The sequence below is a fragment of the Pogoniulus pusillus genome, chromosome 28 (genome assembly GCF_015220805.1).
Source record: "Pogoniulus pusillus isolate bPogPus1 chromosome 28, bPogPus1.pri, whole genome shotgun sequence".
In the NCBI taxonomy this organism is placed as follows: Eukaryota; Metazoa; Chordata; class Aves; order Piciformes; family Lybiidae; genus Pogoniulus; species Pogoniulus pusillus.
This window is the reverse complement of record NC_087291.1, coordinates 18336565-18360408: the sequence shown is the minus strand read 5'-3', so window position 1 is coordinate 18360408 and position 23844 is coordinate 18336565. Positions and strand designations below refer to the sequence as shown.

At 55.9% G+C, this 23844-nt stretch overlaps 1 protein-coding gene across 1 annotated transcript; it reads right to left on the bottom strand.

Moving 5' to 3' along the window:
• Positions 1 to 129: 129 nt before the first annotated feature.
• Positions 130 to 19612, bottom strand: NMT2 (N-myristoyltransferase 2). The gene is made up of 12 exons (XM_064166869.1): positions 19444 to 19612; positions 11866 to 12001; positions 10956 to 11100; positions 9798 to 9916; positions 9606 to 9697; positions 9383 to 9499; positions 7782 to 7952; positions 7172 to 7280; positions 3612 to 3782; positions 2664 to 2831; positions 2246 to 2383; positions 130 to 1569 (listed from the first exon to the last, which is right to left on the bottom strand). Exons 1-12 carry the CDS (start codon positions 19551 to 19553, stop codon positions 1549 to 1551), a joined length of 1497 nt encoding a protein of 498 aa, XP_064022939.1. The 5' UTR covers positions 19554 to 19612; the 3' UTR covers positions 130 to 1548.
• Between the last annotated feature and the right edge of the window lie 4232 nt (positions 19613 to 23844).

Genomic DNA, 23844 nt, shown 5'->3' with positions numbered 1-23844 from the left:
CTCACCACAAAGCAAGAACCCAAACCGCAAACCCTTGGTGCAGCAGGAAAGGAGCAGGGGGGAAAGAAAGCCCCAGAGCGAGGAGGAGCTGGGCAGGGCTAGCAGGGAGGAAGAAGACACAAACTGATCTTCATCTAAACTCCTCTTTTCAGGTACAGAATTCAACTTCCAGCAAAATCTGCTGTCAGAGTTACAGGCATGGTTAAAAGGACAGTTCAGACATTTGCATTTCAGGAGATGAAATTCAAGTCACATTCAAGAGATGCCGACAGCACAGAGGCTTCCCTGCCAGGCTTTGGCACTTCCCGCTGGGACAGTTCCTCACCGCAGCTCCTCCGGGTGCCCAGGGCCCTGCCGCTGGCAGAACTGCTGCCACACCTCGCTGGACCATAAAGTGCTTCAGGAGCTGCTCTGGCTGCTGAGCGTCGGCAAGGGCAGGAGAACAGCTCTCCCCCTCCCCCACAGCCCAGCCCTCCCACGCTGCAGCAGGCTGCCCAGAGAGCAGGGCACAGCTCTTCCTCTTCTGCTCACCAGCCACGCAGAGAGCAAACCTCGTTGGTGCTGTTCCACAGTCGGGGTAAAAACACTAGCAGGAAGAGTCTGAGAGTACATATTTACAGCAGGTACTGGTCACCAGGGGCAGGCTTGCCAGGGAATCGGAGACGAAGGAGGATGTGCAACTCCGCAGAAGCGTGGCGAGCATTCCGGCGCTGCTCCTCCCGCCAGCAGGGCCAGAGGGCTGGCAGCCACACACAGCTGCTGCTGGCAGCCACACACAGCTGCTGCTGGCAGCCACACACAGCCTGAAGCTGCTCTGCCGAGGGAAAGCTAAGGGCTCGTGCCACAAACCGGGAAGTCAGGACAGCAAAGGAGGAGCATTCAGCCAGGCAGAGCGATGCCAATCAATCCACTGCACTGCCCAAGATCAGAGTACGAATCTCCTGCTTTTATTCACCTGGCAGTGCTGCCTCTGGAGAGCCAAAGGCAGCAGCTCCACCAGAACTGCCACACTACTCCAGCTACAACCCAGCCAGGCCTCCCCTCCCCCTGCAGGCCTGGCGCCCTTCCTCAGCTTCCCCCCGGGCGAAGGAACTAAGCCAAGGTGCTGAGGCCTGTGTCCTTCACCCCCCCTGGCATGGACACATGGACACCACCACTCAGTAAACAGAAATGCAGCAGTTCCTCCAGCCCGGAGCCAAGGTTGGCTCTGCCCTGCCCACCGCTGGCGTCCACTTGGTACAAAACAGGTCCTTTCTACAGGGTGGAAATAAACCCAAACCCTTCTCATCAAGGTGCAAGCTAAGCTTTGAAACTGTAATGAATGTGCTTCTCCCTCCGTGGGCAAGAGAAGAGTCTGGTGAACCTTCTGAGCTAGCTGGAAATGCAGAGGCTTGGTCACAAATGGATGTCTTGGTTGGTGAGGTTGAATGGAGACTGTTTCCGCGTCACCGGCGTTGTGCTTTTACTCCTCTGAACAACAGAGTTCCAAGAGAGATGGAGATCAGATGAACTCAGACCACGACCTCAGAGCTCCCCCAGCACCTGTCCTCACTGTAACACCAGCCCGACCTGAAGGAAGCAGACACATTAAGGAGTTTGCTTCTTGCATGGCAGTAAAGTGAAACAGCAACTCAGGTACAGATCTGCTCTGCTGAGGCCACCCTGGGGTCCTAGGGCCAGTTATGAGGGACAGGGACTGGCTGCAAAGGGGACAGCAAAGGGCTACAGAGCTGCTGGGCAGCCTGGAGCAGCCCCATGATGGGACAAGTAAGAGCCTTGGGGCTGTTGAGCCTGGAGAACAGCAGCCTGAGGGAGAGCTGATCAATACTGCAAGGGTGGATGGCAGCAGGATGGGACCAGGCTTTGCTCAGTGGTGCCAGTGCCAGGACAAGAGGTAAGGGGCACAAAGTGGCACATCATGAATATGAGGAGGAACTTCTGTAATTTGAGGGAGCTGGAGCCCTGGAGCAGCTGCCCAGAGAGGTGGTGGAGTCTGCATCTCTGAGACATTCCAAGCCCACCTGGAGCTGTTCCTGTGTGACCTTCTCTGTGTGGCCCTGCCCTGGCAGCAGGGCTGGACTGGACTGGGTGATCTCCAGAGCTGCCTTCCATCCCCTGCCATTCTGTGATCTTAAACATGACCAAGTAAAAGAAGTCACATTCCAAGTTCTGCCCACAGTAGGCAGTGCACATCAGGTACCACCAGACCCACCAGGGTTCAGAAACCCTTTTGCATCTCCCCTACCTTTTCAGATTCCATGCCAGGACACCTCCAGTTGTACAAATAATACTGCAGATTTCCATCTCCAATCCCAAATTTGAGTTTCTCCAGGAATGTTTTGTTTTCCATTAAGTCCAGTGCATTGAACACATCAAATCCTTTCTGGCAACAGCAAAACACATTTGAAGTTTGACTTTGCACTTTCAAGAGGCACACAAAGGACACTTCCCATGGGGGTGGCACACAACAGCCAAGAAGCTGGCTAATGAAGTGACGGAAGCCACCTAGGTATTGCCCACGACCCATCAGCTGCACTCTGCTGTGGCCAGTGAATGGAACCAGCTCCCAAGAGCTTGGGCACGCTGCTGCCAGCTACCACTTTGCCAGCCCCCCCAGAACAACTGTCTGCAAGCAGCAGAAACAGCCCAGCCCTGGCACTTACCAATTTTGCTATAATGAGTGCATCATTCATCAAGTCCAAGAGGGGAGTCTCTGTGTGAATGTTGTAAAAGGAGTAGGCAGCTTTGAGGCTCTTGTGGACTGGATGGTGCATCACTGTCGAGGGCAACGTGTAGAAGCTCAGGAAGTCTGTCAAGGTACCAGTGGAGCCCTGCCACAGAAGACAAGCAGAGGTCAGTCAGCAAGAAGCAGCTGCTCAGCAGCTGGCCAGGCTGGCAGGGCAGCTCTGCACACCAGAAGCATTCTGGTGTAAGAGGCAACCCTGGCCACGGCTCTTGCCAAGGATGCAGCCACACATCCCAGCCAAGCTCAAGCCTGGCATGGCCCCTCATAAGGGGCAGCATGCAGCATTTTCTCGTCTCTTACACCAGGAGTGTTCTGACAACCAGTTGCCAGAGCACCTCAGGTTGCTTCCCAAGCCCAGCCTGCTGCAGGCAGAGCTAGCACAGCACACTCCACAGCCAGCAGGGAAAGTGTTTTCCAACAGCCCATCCTTACAATCTGAGCTGACATGAAGGAATCATCTCCTCAGCTGCCTGAAACTCCACACTGAGCTGGTGTGCAAAGCAGACTTCCATCAGCTCTACTGACTGAGCCAGCAAGCACAGCACAGCTGCTGGACGGGGCTGGTGGCAGCACTGCAGTCCCACCAAGCCCAGCAGGCACCAAAGGGACTCAGAGAGCTCAAGTCTCTGACAAGCTTTCACAGCACCTCCCCACTGGTGGGACTCTGAGATTCCAGAACTCTTCCTGTTAGGAAAGCAGCCCCAAACCTTTCCTGGGTGATGGAATGCAATGCAAAGAACATTGTTTGCAGTCACAACACCCAGCTCCAACCACAGCAGGCTTAGTTCATGCTGCCTGCACCTGAGAGGCAGCTGAGCTGGATGGGCATCCACACACACTCAGGAAGCACACAAGCAGCTTTTACCTCTACTACATAGGTGTCAATGATGTGATCCCGAGGGAGGAACCAGTGGGCTACCTCTTCTTCATCCATCACAGGAGCCAGATTAAACTGTTTCAAGTAAGTGTTGATTAGTTCTTGTACTGCTTTAGTATCTTTTTGTTCCATTGGTCTCAAGCCTGAAGTCTTTGTGGCCTTAATGTGACAAAAGAGGAAGAAAGATGAAGAGCTTGGAAGGCAAAGTGCACACAGAAGCAGGCTGCACTCGCCGTGTGGGCTCCAGCATTCAGCAGCAGCCTGCTTTAACCCAGCACCTCTCTTCTCAGCACTGAACGCCCTCTCTCTTCCCACCACTGAGACGCTTTGGGACACCTCAGTCTCTTTATTTCATCACTGAAGCAACTTCACTTCTCCAGGGAAAGAGATCCCTACTGTCACTGACCTGCACACAGCCTGTCCAGGTCAGTCTTCATTTCTGAGTATCCTGGCTCAGGACCTCAGTGAGGCAGGAAAGCAGAAACAAACACTCCTGTCCTTATCCTACAGAGCTCTGCCAGAAAGCTGCTTGCTGGAGAGATTTAACACTCAGAAAAAGCCCCAGCTCTATCTTTTATACCCAGAGGTAGCTGCACAAACACAGCCATAGGTGCTGCTGCTGCTTGTTAATGAAAGCATTTGTTGGGTCTGAAAAACCTTTGCAATTCAAGTGATTAGCAATGATTAATTCCTCTCAGAAAGAGATGAGCTCCAGTGGCAAGGATATTCCAAGGAAGCTAAGGAAAGAGGTTAACATGCAAGCAGCAGGGTTGGGTGCTGGGGACAGCAGAGTATGGCCTGGATAAACCAAGCTGTGTGGCAGGAGTTTATGATAACAGCCTGAATGTGAGGTGCAAGATGCTCAGAGCACACAAACCCTGTTGCTTAGGACAACAAACCAAACCCAAGAGCCTCAAGGAAAACTAACAGTACAAGACCTAAAAGGAAACCATGAGCACACAGATGAAACCTTTCCTTTCCATGGGAGAAGCTCCTGGCTCCAGCCTAAAAACCACCTCCTGTCTGAGGCACAGGGACTCCTGCAGGGCTGCCTGCTGGAAGCTGCTTGCCAGGGCAGCTGTTTGCTCTTTGCACATCTCTGCCCTGGCTGTAGTTTAAGCAGGGGATCTGATGTGCTCTGCTCTCCAGAATTCATTCTGCTGCTGCAGTCAGGGATACTGTGTTCAGGTTTGGGCTCCCCAGTTGCAGAGGGACAGGGATCTTCTGGAGAGTCCAGTAGAGGGCTACGAGGATGATGAGGGGACTGGAGGGCATGGCTTATGAGCAGAGGCTGAGGGCCCTGGGGCTGCTTAGTCTGGAGAAGACTGAGAGGGGATTTGATAAATGTCTGCAGGTCTCTGAGGGCTGGCCGGGGGGGGAGGGACAGGCTCTGCTCACTGCTCCCTGGGATAGCACAAGGAGCAGTGGATGGAAGCTGCAGTACAGGAGGTTCCAGCTCAGCACAAGGGGCAACTTCTTTCCTGTAAGGGTCCCAGAGCCCTGGCAACCAGAGAGGCTGTGGAGTCTCCTTCTCTGGAGCCTTTCCAGGCCTGTCTGGATGTGTTCCTGTGTGCCCTGAGCTAGGTTGTCTGCTCTGGTCCTGCTCTGGCAGGGGGCTTGGACTGGATGAGCTCCTTGGGTCCCTCCCAACCCCTGACATCCCGTGAGCCTGGGATCCTGTGATTTCTGGGAAAGGAAGCCAAGCAGGGCACAAAGTGCTGCTGTTTCTCTGGGCACCGTTTGTACTCTAAGACCCTTCATTCTCTAAACCTTTCTTTTCCTGCACTGTTTCCATGCAAAACATTCCCACACCCTGCATTTCAAACTCTCCACTGCACCTTTTTAGGCTACTGAAGATGTCTTCAAGACTTGACACAAGCTATATTTAGCTATATTTAGCTCTCCAAGATTAAAACCTAATTAATTTGGTTATTAATCCTCAAGCTCTGAAAACTGCTGCCCTGCACACGAGGGACAGCCTGGGTGTGCTGCACAGGCAGCCAGCAGGGGAAGGGAGGCTGAGAGCAGCAGGGGCTCAGCTCCTGCTTTACACCCTCAAATATCTGAGGAGTAAGAGGACTTGCAGCATCAAGCTAAACAAAACCAACAGCCAGGGCCCTCCCAGGTCAGAGAAATCATGGGAGCACAGAATGGTTTAGGTTGGAAGAGACCTCAAAGCTCAGCCAGTTCCAACACCCTGCCATAGGCAAGGACACCTCCCAATAGAACAGGTCACTCAAGGCCTCATCCAGCCTGGTCCTGAACACCTCCAGGGAGGTTGTGGAGCACAGAATTACCCAATGTGACATAGGCTGATTCCTTGCTCCACAACTTCCTTGAGCAACCTGTGCCAGTGTCTCACCACCCTCACTGCACAGAACCCTTTCCTAACATCCAGTTTGAATCTCCCCACTGCCAGTTCAAACCCATTCCTCATCTTCTCATTACAAGACCTTTTTTCCTCACTCAATAGTTGGGTTTTGGAACCAAACCAGAGAGTTTGGTTCACTAAAAAAGGGTTCCTGCTATGCTATGGAATATGCCAGAAGCAGCCTGGGCAGCATCCAAAGCGGCACTGCCAGAGATGGAGGACCCTGCCCCTCTGCTCTGCTCAGACCTCACCTGCAGGGCTGGGGCCAGCTCTGGAGCCCTCAGCACAGGAAGGACATGGACCTGATGGAGAGGATCCAGAGGTGGCCACCAAAATGATCAGAGGGTTGGAGCAGCTCTGCTCTGAAGACAGGCTGAGGGAGCTGGGGGTGTGCAGCCTGCAGAGGAGAAGGCTCCAGGCAGACCTAACAGCAGCCTGCCAGCACCTGAAGGGGCTGCAAGCAGGCTGCAGAGGGACTGTTTGCAAAGGCCTGCAGGGACAGGACCAGGGCAATGGTTTGGAATGAGAGCAGAGCAGATTGAGACTGGAGGTGAGGAACAAGTTGTGCAGCAGGAGGCTGCTGGAGCAGTGCCACAGGCTGCCCAGGGAGGTGGTTGAGGCCTCATGGCTGGAGCTATTGAAGGTGAGGCTGGAGCAGGCTGTGAGCAAGCTGCTGTAGTGGAGGATGTCCCTGCTGAGTGCAGGGGGCTGGACTGGGTGAGCTCTGGAGCTCACTTCCAGCCCAACCCTCGGCAGGATTCCCTGCAGCAGAGGCTGCAGCCAGCACTCCCCTCTCAGCTGGAGCACTGAGCCATGGACTGCTGATCTGCTGTCCCAGTCATCTGCTCCCAGGCTCAGCATCCTCAGAACGCTCTGAAGCACCTTCAAACCAGCCCCACCTGCCTATGCAGCCAAGGCTTATGCTTTTTGCTCTCTTTGTTTAAAGCTTTTAGGCCCAAATGTCTCTCTGCTCCCCACACAGATCTCCATTTACAGCAATAATCTCCTCTGTTCAGTGCAGCCCTTAAGGCCTTTTCCATCCTGCAGATTGTTGCTGTTGATGCTGCCCTGCAGCACAGCTTCCCCCCCAGCACAGCCCATGCTGGCAGGGACAGATGGGAGGTTATTTTGGGCCTCACAAGCACTGTGGGGATCCTCTGCAAGTGACACTGCTTACATCAGGGAGCCTGTAGAGCTTCATTGTCCTCTGCAGGGTCATGTTTCTGCTCAGATGGGAGAACTTCACCTCCACCAATTTTCTGGGGTTCAGTGATCGATGCCAATACCTGGAAATGAAATGGATACTGACACCAGGTGGTACTGCAAGTGTCAGCTTCCACTTCCCCCCTTCCTCACACTGCTCCTTCTCCTCTCTGCTTCTGTTAGGAGGTCTATAAGCAGCCAAAGGCAAAGCTCTACCCCAGCAGTGGCTTTTCAAGAGGCATCATGCCTGGATTATAAGCAAATGCTCTTTATTCCAGCATTTCAGCACGGATGTGGAGGGAGGAAGGGAGGGAGAGAGGGGGGAAAGGGAAGGGAGGGAGAGAGGGGGGAAAGGGAAGGGAGGGAGAGAGGGGGGAAAGGGAAGGGAGGGAGGGAGGAAGGAGGGCAAAGGCAGACAGAAACAAAACAGCCCAGCCTGGCAAGCAAAAAAAGCCTTGGGTTAGGCAAGGCCCCAGCACCAAATTCCTTTGCTAGGCTTTCATTGTTCCTATCCAAGCAGCTGGAGTGTTTCTCCAAAGGACTGCTGATGGAACTGGCAGTATGCAGAACCTGACCCAGCTTACCTGCAAGTGGCCACAGGCTTGGGGAGCACCACTCCAGCAGTGTAAACAGCCTGAAAGATGCCCTCCAGGTTTACCCTCCTGGTGATTTCCCGGATCAGCACCGGCGCCACCCGCTTGGACCTCAGCTTCTTATGGACACACAGAAAGTTGATTTCTACCATTTTCTTCACACTGCAAGGACAAGAAAGGGTGGGAAAGTTCAGGAGAGTTGCAGACTGGGCGTTTTGCTTTGCATAACTGTAGTTTTCCATGCTGTGACAGAAGAATCAGAGGTAAGAACCAACTGCCCTGTGACAAAGTACACCTGTGATGCCTAAGCTCCACGGCACGGGGACGGCAGGCTGGAGCTGAGGTGCCTGCAGCCCTCCTCTGGCAGAACTGCCCAGATTCAACCAGCTACTTCACCTGAAGATGCAGAATGGCACCCAAGCACATGCCACCTGCTATCACTTCTGACTGGCAGTGTCTGCAGGCCTGGCCAAGGAAGCCCAGCTGGCAGACTGTCCTCAAAAGGCTTTGTTCTGATCACCCAGCAGTGAGAGCAGTCCCTCAGCACTGCACAGGGTCACAGCAGGCCAGCCTGGGAGGGACTCCAAGGATCACCTGGGCCAACTTTTCTAAGTGGTTGTGTAGATTAAATGAGAGGATCCAGCACCCCGTCAAGCTGAGTCTTCAGACTGCTCAGTTCACTGCTGATGCTCACTGTAAGGAGCCCATGAGGGATATAAGGGAGAAAAAATAACAAAAAAGGGTTAAAAAAAGTTTCTGCTAGCTCTGGCTGGGAACTGAGGGCCTTGAGAGCAGCTCTGCAGGAAGAGCCTTGGGAGTGCTGGGTGCTGAGCAGCTCCCCAGCAGCCAGCAGTGCCTCCTGCAGCCCAGCAGGCAGCCAAGTGCTGGCTGCAGCCAGAGCAGTGTGGGCAGAGGGCAGGAGAGGGGATTGTGCCCCTTGGCTCTGCTCAGACCTCACCTCCAATCCTGCCTCCAGCTCTGCTGTCCCCAGCAGGAGAAGGACACAGAGCTGTGGAGTGAGGCCAGAGGAGGCCACAAAGGTGCTCCCAGGGCTGCAGCAGCTCTGCCCTGAGCACAGGCTGAGGGAGCTGGGGGGGTGCAGCCTGCAGAGAAGGCTCCAGGGGCACCTCAGAGCTGCTGCCAGTGCCTGAAGGCATCCTGCAGGAAGGCTGCAGAGGGACTTGTGCTGAGGGGCTCTGAGCCAGGCCAAGGGCAATGGTTTGGAGCTGAGGCAGAGCAGGGGGAGAGTGGAGCTGAGGCAGAAGTTGTTGAGTGTGAGGGTGGTGAGAGCCTGGCACAGGCTGCCCAGGGAGGCTGTGGCTGCCTCCTGCCTGGGGGTGCTGCAGGCCAGGCTGGGTGAGGCCCTGAGCAGCTGAGTGTAGCTGAGAGGTGTCCCTGGGCAGGGTGGGGAGGCTGAAGCAGAGGAGCTGTGAGCTGCCTCCCAGCCTGAGCCATTCTGGGATGCTGAGACCAGCGCTGCTCTCTTCAGCCTGCTCCTCTCTCTCTCTGTTCTCTATGGCAGTGGGTATCAGGTTCAGGTTTTGTTCCTGTCACCTTCCTTTCAGGAAGCCAAAAGGCAGAAGGCACTTTACCTGTCATAAACACGAATGCTTGCAGGGATGGCACTGATGAATCCTACCAGCTTCTTGTTTGAGGAGACTCTGACCCCACAGTGCCACTGGGGCAACCAGCCCGGGGGACGCAGTGCCCTGGAACCAGGACAGAAAGAATGGCAACATTACTGCCTAAGAAGGTGTCATAAAAACAGCCTCCTTGGCACTCCAGCCAGGGCAGGATGGGGAAGTTGTTACTCACCACAGCAGAAATTCAGGTGAATAGTCAAACCTAAACATATTATCATCATCTTCTACGTAATTCTCATTTAGCAGCGTGTACAGCTCCTTCAGCTGAAAACACACAGGGAGAAACCCAAGCTTTATCCACACACAGGCAGCAAGAGGAAGCTGCAATCAGTTTCCAGACAGGCAGAGAAATTGGTGCACTTACAACTTCAGCATTGCTAAGGTCCAACGTGTCCCACATAAAACCCTGGGGCAAAGAATATGGCTCTAGGCGGACGTTGTCCTTGTCGGGTTCGATGGCACCGTGGGAGGTTATCACTTCATCTTGGGGGGGAAGGAGCAAGACACAAGAAGGCAGAGGAAAGGAAGCAGAGTTACACTGCTGGCTTTGCTTCCAGCTCTCCAAACTCCCATCCTGTGTTTCCTCATGACTATGGAAGTGACAGGAACACTCAGTGTTAGCAGCTGCTGCTGCTGCTCACAGCTGCCCTTCAGAGCAAGGAATGTCCCAGAACCCTGGCATGGCTTGGGTTAGCAGAGACCTCCAAAGGGCATCCAGTCCAACCCCTGCACTCAGCAGGGACATGTTCCACTGGAGCAGCTTGCTCACAGCCTTCTCCAGTCTGACCCTGCACACCTCCAGGGACGGGGACTCCCCCAGCTCCTGGGCAGCCTGTGCCAATCCCTGATCACTCTTGCAGCAAAGACATCTTTCCTCATCTCCAACCTAACCCTCCCCTGCCACAATTTCAGGTCATTTCCTCTTGCTTATCACCTGATATTAAGGAAAAGAGCCCAGCCCCGACCTCACTCCAACCTGCTTTCAGGGAGCTGTAGAGAGGTCTCCCCTCAGCTTCCTTTTCTCCAGGCTGAACACCCCCAGGGCCCTCAGCTGCTCCTGCCCAGCCCTGCTCTCCAGACCCTTCCCCAGCTTCCTTGCCCTTCTTTGGACACACTCCAGCCCCTCAATGTCCTTCTTGGAGTGAGAGCCCCCAAACTAAACCCAGCACTCAAGGTGTGGCCTCAGCAGTGCCCAGCAGAGAGACACAATCACATCCCTGCCCCTGCTGGCCACACTATGGCTGATCCAAGCCAGGATGCTGGTGGCCCTCTTGGCCTCTGAGCACAGGACCTCTACATCTCATCTTCTTGTTTCATTCAAGCTGCTTTAGTTCTTTCCCAACCCATCAGACTTTCTCCTTCCTTTCTCTTCCCAAAGGGGTGCCAAGCCCCTGTCCTTTGCCATGGGGATGGCCCAGTCCTGACTCGAGACTGGCCTTGGAGATGATGCCACAGAGCTGGCAAAGCGCCCCGCTGTGCTGAGGGAGGCAGAGGTGCCCTGCCCAGGCCCAGTTAGACTCACTGAGTTTTGGTACAGGCTGTGTGTCCCAGAACTGGTATTTCCTCTTGGCAGCCTCGTCGATGTTCTTGGCTGGGCCCTGGCAGGCAGAGAGCAGCTCCATGGCCCTCTGGATGTCCTGGAGCTTCTGCATCGGGATGGCAGGGTTCTGCTGGGACAGGGCAGGGCAGGTGACTCCTATGTCTGCGTCATGGTGCCAGCATGGGCACAGCCTCACTGCTCCAGCTGCTTCTCCCATACATCAGAGTGGCTGGGCTGGAAGGGAGCTCCAGAGCTCGTCCAGCCCAATCCCCTGCACTCAGCAGGGGCATCCTCCACTACAGCAGCTTGCTCACAGCCTGCTCCAGCCTCATCTTCAATAGCTCCAGCCATGGGGCCTCAACCACCTCCCTGGGCAGCCTGTGGCACTGCTCCAGCAGCCTCCTGCTGCACAACTTGTTCCTCACCTCCAGTCTCAATCTGCTCTGCTCTCATTCCAAACCATTGCCCTGGTCCTGTCCCTGCAGGCCTTTGCAAACAGTTCCTCTGCAGCCTGCTTGGAGCTATGAGGATAACTTCATCAAAATGACTTCATGGCCTCCACTAAACCTTCTCCATCAGGTCCATGTCCTTCCTGTGCTGAGGGCTCCAGAGCTGGCTGCAGCCCTGCAGGTGAGGTCTCAGCAGAGCAGAGCAAACCAAACTCCACATGCAAGCCTCCTGAGCCCCAGCTCTGAGCAGAGCAGTGTGGTGGTGACTCCACACAGGCTGCAAACACTGCCTCTTACCTTGTGCCTGTCTGCAGTCAGGACAGGAGGCATCTGCTCAGCTCTGCCGTGCTGAGGCACAGCTACCAACCCACTTGCACAAAAAGCAGCACAAATTAAAATGGAATTCCAAGGCAAGCAGGAATCAAACAGAACCAGGCTCTCACTTTTGAAGGTTGCTGAATTTTAATCTCCTGGGAGTCGGATGCAGAATCTGATTTGGTGCCTCCAGAATTTGGTTTCTCCTTTTTTCTCTTCTGCTTCTTCTTCTTCTTCTTTGCTCCCAAATCTCCTCCAGGGCTTCTGCCAGAGAGTCAGAGAATGCAATGAGAAAAATCAATACCACTGAGCTTAAAACTCATCAGAAGAGGTGAAGCAAGGAAAAAAAAGCATCTCAATATGAAGACTCTAACAGCAGTTGGAAAGGGGAAGGAAGGAAGGAGCTGAGAGCAGCGATGTGAGAACTTGCACTTCCTGCAAGTGCCTTCTGATTTGGTTTCCACAGCAGTGTCAAACCCTGACACCAGGTGCCAGGCAGTGCTCTTCTCAGTCCATTCTCAACACCAAGGTTGAATGCCTGAAGTCAGCTGAGCTTGGAGGAGCTCAGGGAAGTGCCAGCAGTGAGCAAAGTGCCCTCCTTGGAAAGGCAGGCACCGTAGTGGCCCGGTAGATTTTGCCCTTTATGCTCACCCTCAGACAGGTCTGAACTGGAGAAGACTCCAAACACAAACATTCTGTTTCCAGGGCATTTTGTCTGCAGCTTCAGCAGTGATGGAAGTCTTGCTTCAATCTCAGCAAGGCAAAACTAACTCAGTGAGACTGACACCAAACCTACCCAGATATGTGTGCTTGAAAACAAGCAGCATGAGGTCACCTTAAAAACCAACCAATCCCCCCCAAACACAAGAGAGTTTGTTTCCAGCCCCCTGGCAGGCTTAGGCTGCTTTGACTCTGCTGGTACAAGTCCTTCCTTGAGGGGACTCTAATTGAACAAATAACCAAGATCCAGACTGCAGATTGGATGAGAATTGGCAAGTGTGGGAGGTGCTGGCAGCTCTCAGATGGAAGGCAAGCAAGGAGGCAATGAGTCAGTCAGCACTGAAGCCTCTTCAGGAAGTTGGTGTCCCAGCATGGAGCTGAAGGCACCGCTGGAGCTTGGGTGGTGCTCACTGGAGGATAAAGAAGCCACTGGAACAAACGATTGCTTGGTTTGGATCTGGGGGGGAGGAAGGGTGAGCACCAAGATACACAGAACCCAGAGATCAGACTGATCTTAACTCAGAACACAACTGAGAGCAGTGTGCTTGCCAGGGCCTGGCATGCACCTGCAAGGCAGCCAGGCTGAGGCAGCCCCAGCAGGTGTGCAGGGACCCCAGGCCGAGTGCTGTGCTCGGCAGCACTGAAGCTGGCATGGGGCCAGGCAGAGGGACCTGGGCAGGCTGGAGAGGAGGCCTGAGGAGAGGCTCAGCAGGTTCAGTGAGGCAAAGTGCAAGGTCCTGCACCTGGGTCAGGGCAGTCCTCGAGAGCAGTGCAGTCTGGGGGTGACGAGGGTGAGGGATCAGATCAAGGATCAGGTCGATCCTGGGCAATGGGGAACAGATGAGAGTGACCTGCTCAGAGCGAGGTAGTGCAGCAGCCAGGCCAGAGAAGAGATGATCTTGGAGGTCTCTTCCAACCTGGTTGATTCTATGATTCTATGATTTCCTAGCAGCAGCAAGAGGAGCTGTGCCAGGGAGGCAGGGAGAACAGCTCCTGCGGCAGAGGGAAGATGCTGCCTGCCCTGCCCTGCCCTGCCCACCCAGGGGACTGGCAACAGCTTCTCTATTTCCCGTTTGAATGCCCAAATCCCAACCTGTCTGAAGGTCTCTACAGAAACTTAAGCACAGCACAACCCCTGGGGCCTGGCAGGAGGTTAGCAACATGACAGTGAGAAAACCAAATGTGCACAGACCAAGGCCCCCCTGGAGGTGCCCCAGGCCAGGCTAGGGGAGGCCTTGGGCAACCTGCTCTAGTGGAAGGTGCCTCTGCCCATGGCAGGGCTGGAGTAGGTGACCTCCATTCTATGGTTCCATGAAAACCAAGATGAAAAGCTGTGACTCTTCCATGGTTTTGAAATCAGAGTCACAGAATGGGTTGGGTTGGAAGGGACCTTCAAGGTCATTCAGTTCTGACCCCCTGCCATGGACAGGGACACCTCTCACTACAGCAGCTTGCTCAAGGCCTCATCCAGCCTGGCCTTGAACACCTCCAGAGATCCTCCTCCTCCAAAAGCAAACAAAAGCTTCCTCTATGCTCCTGAGCGGCCTCCCAAGAGCCTCTGTGTTGAGCACAAGTCCAGCAGGACCTTCAGCAGGCACCAAGCCCTGAGTCTTGCTTCTCTTCTTGCCCTTTAGCAGTGGCTGGCCCCAGTGCCAGCCCTGGGAACTGTGCTTGCTGAGATTACCTGAGGGTCACTCTTTGGTTTAGGTTGGTGAAATAATGACCCAACTGTACTGGCAGCTCTGGAGAAAAAGCAGCTTTGTCAGGCCTCACTAATGCTATCCCCAGCTAAACTCTGCTTCCATCAGGATAATCTTAGTTTGTTCTTTGCCCAGCTCAAGGTCTCTTTCATGCAGAAATGTGCAATTTTCAGGTGGGCAAGAGGGAAGCCAGGGCTAAAGTGCTCCTTCAGAGAGTGACTGGCATCAGAATAGGCTGCCCAGGGAGGTGGTGGAGTCCCCATCCCTGGAGGTGCTGAAGCCAAGCCTGGCTGGGGCACTTAGTGCCATGGTCTGGTTGATTGGCCAGGGCTGGGTGAGCTTGGAGCTCTCTTCCAACCTGCTTGATTCTATGATTTTCACCTGAATTCCCAGTCCTCAGCTCCCAACTTTCACGTTCAGAGCTTCCACAGTGCCTCCTGCAGAACAAATATTGGTAGCTTTGTTTGACAGGTCACCCAGGGACCTTTCAGAGCAGCTCTCTATGCTGTTTTTTCCCCCTGTTAGAGTCCACAGAATGTAAAAAAGAGGATTTCAAGAGAGCTCCACTTGTCCTTCACCTCTGCAGGCACGCCTGCAACCCAGAGATTTGGCAAGAGGCAGTAACTTCCACTGAGTAAACAGGTTAGTCCAACACCAGGGGTAGCCAGCAAACCAGGGCAAAAGCAAACCCAGACACCTCAGTGCTTACTGCCCTTGCCAGGAAACAAAAGGCTCTAAACCTGGAAGTGAAGGTGGTGGGAAGTGAGGAACTCTGTTGCTGCCTCACTGTAATTAGGCTGGGCACGACAGCATGAAAGATATGCAAAGGTAATGAGATTGAGGGCAAAGGCTCCTATTAAAAGCTTTTCTCTTAATTAAACCTCCTGGTGTGCTGACTAAGATCTGAGCTCTCCTTTGTCTGCTCAGCTGCAGCGACATGAGGATGCAATCCCATGTCTCACATCTGGACAAAGATGCCAGGAGATTCATCTCACACTTAGACCTGGAGGGCAATGGAGACTCCCACGGGAAAGACAAGAGGTGCTGGGCACAGGTCACTGCTGGGGAGATGCCCACTGGGCTGCAGAGGAAATGTTGCCCCGTGGGCACAGCTGGACACAGGAATCCTCTGCCAAGGGCAGCAGTGCAGTGCCCTACACCAGGCAGCCTGCAGCCTCAGCCTGGCAGGTGCTGAGCCAGCTCAGTTCAGCTGCACTGGCACCCAGAAGGGCAGCAGATGGGCCCTGGTCTCTTCTCCCTAGTGTCAGGTGGTAGGGGAGGAAAATGCTCTGACATGATCACAGACTCACAGAACCAGAGACTTCTGCTTCCCCCTGCATTTCTTCACCAAAACAAAATCCAGGGACACTTGCTGCACTTGGGAGGAGCATGCCAAAGGCAGAGGGACTCCCTTCCTGGAGCTCCAAGCAAATCCTGACATGGGAGAACCAGGAGGAGCACCACAGTTACCCAGCTCAGGTGGTCAGACTGTTCTGGCTCCCCTGGCTCTACTCTCAGGTGTCCTCTCCCAGTGGATGTTTGTCAGTGTTGTTTTAATTGCCTTTTTGGACACTGAATTCTGCATTAGATGAAAGAGCTCTTTGCAATATCTTCTGGAACCACCTACTGAAGCAGCTCAATAGGCCTTTTGGATCCTGAAAATCAGACCTCGTGTACATGGGTGAGACTCCAACAAGCTTCCAAGCAAAACTGATTTACACTAGGGCCAGCCCTGCATGAGGCAATGGAGAGCTGGGCTAGACTGACCCACTGCAAGGAGATCCTGATAGAAGAAGGGTTCACAGAGTCACAGACTGCAGTGGGTTGGAAGGGACCCTCCAAGGTCATCTTGTCTGAACCCCTGCAGTCAGCAGGGACAGCTCCAACTGGCTGCCCAGGGACATATCCAGTCTGACCTTGGGTATTCGTCTCCAGGCCTCAACCTCCCCTCTGGGCAGCCTGTTCAGTGCCTCAGCACTCTCACAGTAAGGAAAGGGTTAAGTCCTTCCAATTCCCCTTACTAACAAACTATCACTGCTAAGCTATTCGCTGGATGAGGACTTCACTGGCATACATCTCAGTATGGAGAACACAAGGTTCTTGAGCATGGAAACCAAGTGGCAGTGCTTTAAAACAGCCCTCACAGCTCTGTTCCCTCTGTGCTCCTGGGATGTGAACCTCACCTGCTCAGACTGAGCACTGCCACCGTTCACAGCAAATAATTCCTGGGGCCTGGGGGAGTTGTTTACATCTTGTGCCTCTTCCTCATCTCTTCACTAAATGCTCTGTGCCAGTGAGCCTGAGCAGCTCCTGAGGATGAACTGAGGCTCCTCACAGAGCCAGGATCAGCCAGGTGGGTTCAGGTGCAATAAAGCCATTTTTCTACAGGGCCAGGAACAAAACTACTTTGTAAACAACACTTTATTATGAAACAGAACAAGCACAGCACAAGGCACCTAGCAGCAGCAAGCTGCAGACAGAATAAGAGAGCAGCAATGAGTCACACAACATACATAATCCTGCATCTGAAAAACAGAAGCAGAAACAGAGGGACAAAGACATTTGCATAGCTGAGAGCTATAAAAAGGTATTTTCTGGTGCATCCATTCAGAGCTGGAGCACACTGAAAACCCCAGCAACGCTGGAGACGAATGAACAGGTCATATATGTACCCACACAGAGCCTGGGGCTTGTGGTCAGGACTACAAGGGTCAATCTTCAAGAGACAGCTTCAGAGTAACTTCGTTTACAGAGCAGCCCTACTAGAGACTGCTGCACAAGACACGCTCTGCCTCCTGAAGAAAGGGAGTTGAAATAGCAGGGGATGAGATCAGCAGCAGTGCAGGCTGCTCAGAATTTAGCCAGTCAGTTGACAGAATCATGGTCTGCTCAGCAATCCCTTCAGTACATACAACCTGGCCTCAGAGCTCAGACTTTAAAGCTGCCTCCAAAATGAATCAACTATGGTAAGGAGGAAAAAGGGAGTAATTGGGCTCCTCTTAGCAGGTGCTCATCCCCCAGATCAAAAGTGGATCTCTGTGTTTGCTGGGATGTCAAAGTCTTTTTCCCTGATGCCATCTGCACACTTCAGCCTGCAGACAAATAGTAGCAAACAAGATCCTCAAAGATCAGAGGAAAACAAAGTAATTCAGAAGTCAGTGTTGGTCTTCATGCAACAGAAACAGGACAGAAAAGTTACATTAATACTTAAGAGGCTTTTTCTGCTGGAGTGATCTACTCCTACCTTAATGAAACTCTATTGCTGGGAAGCACCCACCTCCTTTTCAGAGGAATACTCAGGAAAAGACATTTGGGCTATTCAGCAAAAACAAGTTGTGGGGAGAAGAGCAGGCAACACACAGAAGCTGTCCTTCAGAGGGCAGCCAGCCCAGAGCTGGAGCAGAGCAGTAAGCTGTGACCCAGCACTCAGGCAGTGCAATCCTCTGCTCCTCAGCTGCTTCTTATGCTTTGCTGTCACAGCAGCCAGAGCCTGTGGCCAAAGCCAACCAGAGTGCAGAGGGCAGCTCCAGCCCTGGCACACAAACAGGAAAAACTGGAGTAGGGATGAGGTACCACTGACTTGTAGACAGGCACTGCCCAGCTACCTGCCTGGCACCTCAGGCTGGCTCCTACCAGTTAAGAAAAACACCAAGCCAAACTAAACCCCTCGTTCTCTGCTGCTGGCAGTACCACCTTCATCTGTCCGGGATGCCTCAGCGGCAGTGTATTTACACCAGTGTAACAACAGCCCCGAGAGCGCTAAACGCTACTCTGTCCCACTGCAGTATCCCAGGTTTCACAGAACGGTTGGAAGGGACCTTGCAACTCATCCAGTTCCCACACCTCCCATGGGCAGGGACACCTCCCACCAGCACAGCTTGCTCAGGGCCTCATCCAGCCCGGCCCTGAACACCTCCAGGGAGGGGGCAGCCACAGCCTCCCTGGGCAGCCTGTGCCAGTGCCTGCCCAGCCTCATCGGCAAGAATTTCTTCCTCATCTCCAGTCTCAGTCTCTCCTCCCCGGGCCCTCTATGCCTGTGGTGATTTCTGACACAGCTACCCCGGCGTGCACGCCAGCAGCCAGCACGGCCGCTCTGCCCTGCCGTGCCCCGCAGCCGGGCCAGCCCTTCCGAGCCGCTTGCCACATCCAAGACACAGAGCTGCTCACTGCCAAGCAAATCCCGGGGGCAGAAGCCAACGATTGGCATCCTCACCCACCAGGCGCCTGCAGAAACGCTCTGCCTAGCAGCCCAAACAGACGCTCGGGAGCAGAGAGCTGCTGGCAGCGCATTGATTAACCTCTTTCTATTTTGGGCTACTCCAGCCACTCCTCGCTGCAACAACAAAGCCTCCTCTCCGCAATCACGTTCCCCCCCCCGAAAGCGAAGGCAAAGGCAGCGGATGTCTGAAGCACGTTGCTGCAAAGCGAGCCGGGCCCTCGGCAGCCTGTGCCGCGGGGACACCGGGCCGGGGCCGCAGCTCTGCGGGCAGCCAGAGCCCGATCGCGGCCAGGGCGCCGGGAGCGAAGGCAACCAGAGCGCAGGGGCTGCCGCCGCCGCTCCGACCGGCGCCCAGCTCGGCGCAGCGCGGGGATGCCGAGGGAGGGAGCGCTGCCGTCCGCACAATAGGTGCTGCCGAGCAGGGTCCGCACACAGGCAGCGCCCGCTCGGGTCCCCAGGCCGAGGAGGGGAGCGCCAGGGTGCGGGAGGCCGAGAGGGCGCTCGCTGGAGCCCACCGAGACCAACAAGGCATTTCCCCACAGCACCGGGGCCCTCCTCAGGGGGCTTCCAGCGGCCAGAAGCCCTCGAGAAGCGCCCAGGTCCTGCCGACGCACCGGCAGCGCAGCAGCATCTGCGCTCCTCGCTCGGGCCCGCTCCCCGGGCCGGGGGCCGGCAGGAAGCGCCGCCGCCTCCCTCACCGCGGGGCCCGCTCCCTGCCGCTCGCTCCGGCGGAGGCCGGCGCCGGGCGCCACAGCAGGAGCACCGAAGGGCCCTCGCACGCCGCCAGCCGCGGCGGTGGGCGGCCCGGGAGGGGGACGCGGGGCCCCGCCGGTGGGGCCGCCTCGGCCGCGGGCAGCAGACGCGCAGGCGCCGCGGAGGAGCGCCGGGCCGGGCCGGGCCGCGCAGGCCGCCCCGCGGCTGACAGCCTCACGGCCCCGCTCCGTTGCCTGGCCCGCAGCAGGCGGCGAGGAGAGCCCGGCCCGGCCCGCACCGCACCGCGGCGGCACCCCCAGCCCTAGCGGGGCTGCCTGCCCCCGCTGCGCCCGCCCGTCCCGCAGTGCCCCTACCCCTTGGCGTGCTCGGCCTCCTCCTCATTGTCGCCGTCGATGCCGCAGGTGTCCTGGTCATCCAGCTCCAGGCTCTGCTGGCTGGCCGCGGACTCGCTGTCCTCCGCCATCACGGGGGAAGGAAGGAGGGGAGGGGGCGGGCGGAGGAAGCCGCCGGGGCGCACGGGCGGATGCAGTCCGGAGGAGCTCCCTCTAGCTGCTGGCCTCTCCCGTGCCGCCGGAGCAGCGGGCGGAGGCCGCCGGGCGCTCCCCTCCGCCCCGCAGGGGACCGGGCCGAGGCGGGGCCGTGCCCAGCTCCTCACACCGGGCGCTGCCGCCCCGGGGCACGGCGCTGCCCGACCCCTCCCTTAGCCGGGCTGCAGCCCGCGGGCTCAGGTCCCCGCGGCGGGCTGGGGCCGCGCCGCTGCCGGGCGAGGCCCAAGTGCAGAGCCCCACCGCGAGGGGTTGAAGCTTGCAGACCTCGGTGGGACGACAGCTGCCGGGCTCCGGTAGCGGCCTTCGGCCCCCGCACAGCCGCCACCATCCTCGGCCCGCTCCTGGCTCCCAGCGCCGGTGTTGCGTTTCTGAGAGCCCCGGGCTGGAACAGCTGGATTGAACGGCGGCGACTTGAACCCAGGGAAAGAGAGACAGAAACCCGTGTTAACCGTTTGAAGCCTCGGGCTTCCCAGGGGCACAGCAAGATTTCTGGATGAGATTCAGGATTGGAGTGCTTGGGGGGTGGCAGTGGTGCCAAGCACCACATTAAAGTGTAAGAAGAGCAGGCAGCAGTTGTAGCTTCCCATCACCACTGACCTCCTGGAAGCCATAGCATCGTCGGAGGGCTGGGGTGGAAGGGCACCTTGACAGCTGTGCTGCTTCAGCCCCCGGCACTGAGCACGGAGCTCCAGCAGCTCACTCAGAGCCTCGCTCACTCTGGCCTGCAATGGTCCCAGCCTGGGCTGTCTGCACTCTGGACAGAGGTAGCCCTGCAGTGGCAGCAGGTACTGTTTCCTCCTGGATTGACCCAGGGTCACCCCCATAGCCGACCCCCACCTGGCTCCAGCCTCCTCTCAGGGCTGTGTCCAGCTCTGGGCTCCTCCATTCCAGAGAGATGTTGAGGTGCTGGAAGGTGCCCAGAGAAAGGCAGCAAGGCTGGGGAGGGGCCTGGAGCACAGCCCTGTGAGGAGAGGCTGAGGGAGCTGGGGGTGTGCAGCCTGCAGCAGAGGAGGCTCAGGGCAGAGCTCATTGCTGTCTGCAGCTGCCTGCAGGGAGGCTGCAGCCAGGTGGGGTTGGGCTCTGCTGCCAGGCACCCAGCAACAGAACAAAGGGACACAGCCTGAAGCTGTGCCAGGGCAGGTTCAGGCTGGATGTGAGGAGGAAGTTGTTGGCAGAGAGAGTGATTGGCATTGGAATGGGCTGCCCAGGGAGGTGGTGGAGTGGCTGTGGCTGGAGGTGTTGAAGCCAAGCCTGGCTGGGGCACTTAGTGCCATGGTCTGGTTGGTTGGGCAGGGCTGGGTGCTAGGTTGGGCTGGATGAGCCTGGAGGTATCTTCGAACCTGCTTATGATTCTTGGAGTGATGAACCCAGAACTGAAGCCCACGCTCCAGGTGTGGCCTCACCAGTGCCCATTCCAGGGGCACAATCACTTCCCTAAGCTGCCCTTCCAGCACCTGGCAGGTATTTGCTGTCTTGACCGTTTTGAGATCTCAGCTGCAGTGACTGCTGGATTCAAGAGCCAGAAAAGAAGCAACCAGCATGGTCCCAAAAGAGACACAGCACAGCTCACGTGTCTCTAGCAGCAGCAGCTACTCCCGAACGTGCTGAGGTTGTTCAGATGCTGCTGAAAGACAGGGAAAGAGAAAGAGATCCAGGTCCTGCCCCAGCTCCTGTGGCACCCGTGGAGGCTGCCTCAACACCTGGCTGAGTACGGCCTCCCAGCACCAAGCCACGGCTGGAGTTCAGAGGGGAGAGTCCCTGCCCTGTGTGCCCATGCTTTGAGTGACCTTCAGCAGGAATCCTTCACTCAGCTGGGGGGTGTGGGGGAGAAAGCAAAGCTCCAAGCAGAGCACCAGGCCCAGCGGTTTGCAGTCACAAACCCCAGCAGGGAGCAGCTGCCCCAGAGCCTGCGGTAAAGTTAATCCACTCATTGCTAATGATTTGTTCCTCTGGCAGTGATGTGTAGGAGAAAGTGGAGAACAGCGAGGCAGTGACTAACCAGCTGGGCTGAATCAGTGCTGGAGGAACTGGGGGCTGAGCCATTTGCTGTCCTTCACCAGGGCTTTTCTCACTTCAGTGAGGTAAATGCAGTGAAGGGCTACAAGGATGCTGAGGGGCCTGGACCTCCTCACATCCAGAAGCCCTGCACCTGCAGGTCTGCCCACTGCTCCCACCAGTGCCAGCCACCCTGCAACAGAGTAAGGGGCACCCATCAATCCCAGCCTCCTGGGATCCCAGCTCTCCCCATCCTACCTCTTTCCAGGTTCTGTCTCTCATCTGCTCTCCACACCAGATGCAGTCCTGGGTCTGTTGTGGCAACATCAAAGTAACCTGTGCCAATGTCAAGGATTAGGCACTGGATGAGTGGCAGAGGCTCTCCAGGAGCCCCTCTCCCTTCCCAAAGGGATGAGAAGGGCAATAAGGGAGTGTTAATGAAACAACAGAATGAAACAGAGACACAAACCAATACAGAGCCCAACCCTTACGGCAGCTGGTCACCATCACCACTGGTGCTGTGGCAGAAGTCCCAGACTGGGCTCAGCAGCAGCTGGGAATTGGCTCCAGGAGCTGGTTTCTGAAGCTAGGACTCATGGCAGAAAGGACAGAGTCCTTCTGGGACACCAGCCATGGAGGAAGAGGCTTGACCCTGAAGATGTCCATAGGATGGAATCTTTTGTTGGTCAGGTTAGGGTCACCTGTCCTGTCCACTCCTCCCTGCAGGTGCCACCTCTGCCTTTCTGCACCCCAAAATGGGGCACACAGTTTAGCAGTGCCCTTGGTCTCCATGAAACCCTTGGCAGGATCTGCAGCCATCAGTTCTCTCTGCCTGCAGCAGCCTCTGGCTGTGCCAACCTGTCTGGAGCTCAGGAGGTGCCTCGCTGCGCAGGGCCTGAGCTGGGCAGTGACAGCAGTGAGCAGAACCCACTCTGCTCTGGCTCAGAGCAGGAGCAGCCTTCTAAGAGGCTTTGAGCCATTTGGAGTACAGGCCCAGGTCTTGCCCTTGAAGATGTGGACACTTGGACACTAACTCTGCCCTTTCTAGGCAATTTTGGGCTATTTCTACAGAGCTTTACAGCTTTCTGCCCAGGAAAAGCCTCTGCCAAATGTTGCAGTGGCTGCAAATGGCCTAAATCAGAGTTTAAATCACAAAGTTCAGGCATCAGGTCCAGGCAAGTCTGAGTGAATCCTGTGGAATAGGCACAGCAGAAACAGCATCAAGCACGGCCTTGACCTGCAATGGCAGCCCACAAGGACAATTAAGTTAATTAATAGAAGCCTTTATGAGCTCCTGGGCTGGTTCTTCCAGTCAGCCATGGGGAGCGACCTTCCCGTTGGCACTGCTGGCTGTGGGAACGCTGAGAGAAGCATCTGCACCAGTGTCTGACACTGCTGCCTGTGAGTGCTGTGCACACCCCCCGGCGGCTTCCACGGGGCTCAGGAGCAGTGCAGCTCTCAGAGGAAAGCCCTCCGCAGGTGCAGGAAAGTGGTGGCCACGTTCGGCTGCCCTCGCCTTTGTGTCATCTCGGGGAGGGTCAGGAGGTGTGACAGTCAGGGCAGAGCTACTGCCAGACACGCAGAGACAGGCTGGGCAAGCTCAACAGAAGAGTCACAGAATGCCTTTGGTTGAAAAAGAAGGACCTTCAAGATCATCCACTCCAACCCTCAACTCAGCACTGCAAGGTCACCACTAAACCACGTCCTTAAGCACCAGGTCCACAGATGCTTAAACACCTCCAGAGGAGGTGACTCCACCTCTGCCCAGGGCTGCCTGTTCCAGTGTTTGAGAACCCTCAGGATTGCAAACTTGACCTGGAATGTCTCCAGGGGTGAGCCTCCACCACCTCCCTGGGCAGCCTGTGCCAGTGCCTCTCACCCTCACTGTGCAGAGCTTCCTTCTGCTGCCCAACCTAACTCTGCCCTGCTCCAGCTCCAAACCATTGCCCTCAGCCTGTCCTCACAGCCCCTTCTGAACAGTTCCTCCCCATCCAGCCTGCAGCTCCCCTGCAGATACTGAAATGCAGCTCTCAGGTCTCCCTGCAGCCTTCTCTTCTGCAGGCTGCACAGCCCTGACTCTGCCAGCCTGTCCTCAGCCTCTGAGAGGCAGCTGCAGAGCACTGCAGGACCTTGTGCTCCTGAGTCCCATCAGAGCAGAAGTGCCCCCAAGATGTTCTTCTGCTGAAAGAAGACAGCCCCAAGGTGACCATC